General features: G+C 35.7%; 1 protein-coding gene across 1 annotated transcript in view; it reads left to right on the forward strand.

Annotated features, from left to right (window-relative positions):
- NAEGRDRAFT_76691 (uncharacterized protein) overlaps nt 1-1,916 on the forward strand; it is a gene marked incomplete at both ends in the record, with an annotated part of 4,056 nt that extends 2,140 nt beyond the window's left edge. The window contains 2 exons of the mRNA XM_002668350.1: nt 68-656; nt 736-1,916. Coding sequence (XP_002668396.1) covers nt 68-656; nt 736-1,916 — 1,770 coding nt within the window. The remainder of the gene's footprint in view (nt 1-67; nt 657-735) is intronic.
- Between the last annotated feature and the right edge of the window lie 135 nt (nt 1,917-2,051).

Here is a 2,051-nt window from a genome sequence, read left to right on the forward strand (position 1 = left end):
TGCCTCTCTCAATAATGCTTCTGGAATTATTGATTATTATACTGGTNTGGGATATGATTTGAAAAAGTTTGTTGGAGGTGAAATTACCAAAATTCATGGAAAGGTTGCTATTAGACATATTGTCGATTGGGCTAATGCTAATGCTGGTGGTTACAAGGATGAAGGAGCTCGTTTCAATGTTGCCATCTCTAACTTGTTCATGACTAGATCTTTGAATAGACTTGGATTCCCAGTTAATGGTGAAATTGTTTCCTATGAAATTTTGGCTACTGATGGAACTACTAGTACTGTTAATATTCCTTGGGTTGGTTCTTCATTGATTAATTATCAATCACCAAACGATTTCTATGCCTCATGTCTTGCTACTGCTAATAGAGCTAGATTGACCAATGAGGAAAAGAAGGTCGATCCTCTCCAAGAAAAGAGAACTCTTCCACTTTTGTCTAAAGCAACCAAGGATACTCACAATATTGTCAATCTCATCACTGGTGATCAAGTTAATTATTTCCAAATTGATGGAAAGGTTGGTGTTATTACTGTTGAATCTTTTGTTCCAAAAGATGAAGTTCAATTTGCTAAAGATTTCCAAACAGCCATGTATCTTGCCAAGCTCAATAAGATTCCACGTATTATTGTCGATGTTACCAACAATGGTGGTATGTATTCTATTTTAACATTATTATTCAAATAATTTCCAAATACTAATACTATTCTGATTAATTTAATAACAAATAGGTGGTGAAGAATGTTTGGGTTATGCCCTCATTAAATATTTGCACTCTAATGCCTTCTCTAGCAATTTTGAAACTCTCTTTGCTAGAACTGACATGATTGCCACAGAATTGGGAAGACAATTAGCAACTGCTGGAACCAAATTGTCACCAGATGCTGATTCTATTTGGAATTTTGCTACTTGGAAGACCATTGATGGAAAGAATTTCAAAGATGAAACTTGGTATACCAATCAAAAGAGTTACATTAGAGGTACTGATGGAAAACCAGCATTCTATTCATCCATTCTTAAGGAAAATTATTGTCAACCATCATTTGATAATTACTATTTCACTGGTGAAGATTTGTTAAAGTACTCACCAGATGATTTCATTCTCCTCTCAAATGGTAGATGTGCCTCCACTTGTGCATTGTTCACTCGTCACCTCCAAGAATCTCAAAAGGTAAAGACTGTTGTCGTTGGTGGTTTGAGTGGTCAACCACAACAAATTGCACAAGTTCCAGGTGGTCAAGTTTATGAATTTGAAGATTTACTTGCTGATATTAAGAGTTTGAACATTAATTCAGATGTTACTCCAAAGCCACTTCCAGTTCAATCAAGATTCAGATTTGCCATTCGTGAAGCTTATGCTTGGAATCAAAATGAATTAACTCCTTTGGAATTCTTCTTTGAAGGTTCTGATTTCAGATTGAGTTATACTAAGGAAAGTGCTGTTGATAGATCAAAGGTTTGGATTGATACTATGAAATTCTTTGATATTTGTGCTAAATGGCAAACCAAGGCATGTAACTTGACCAATGGACAAGGTGTTCAAAATTGTAATACCAACACTGGTAAATATGTTCCAACCTGTATCTTGACCAGCTGTAATCCTGGATTTGGTTTCTCTGCTGAAAAGAAGAACTGCATTCCATGTGCCATTGGTGAATATAACCCAGGTCAACTTTCCTGTACTGCTTGTACTAATAAGCCAGCTGAAAATGCAGTCTACACCAACTCATCCACTACCAACAATTGTCCATTCGCTTGTGATGATGGTTATGATTACAATGCCTCAAAGAATACTTGTGTCATTTCAGAAGATATGAAAGTTGGTAAGGCCTTCTTTGGTATCATTATTTCCCTATGTGCTCTCTTCTTAATCTTTGCAGTTGCCTTACTCATTGTGACCGTTGTCATGTTTGTAAGGAATACAAACGTGTCTCTGGTGAAAGAGCTACTCTCTTATAACTCAAATAAAACATCAATTAAATCCATTCTCAAGATTCTCAAGTTTGTTCCATTAAACATGTAAACAGTGAGATATGATCATATCTGG

This window comes from Naegleria gruberi (genome assembly GCF_000004985.1).
Source record: "Naegleria gruberi genomic scaffold NAEGRscaffold_285, whole genome shotgun sequence".
Lineage (NCBI taxonomy): Eukaryota > Heterolobosea > Eutetramitea > Acrasida > Naegleriidae > Naegleria > Naegleria gruberi.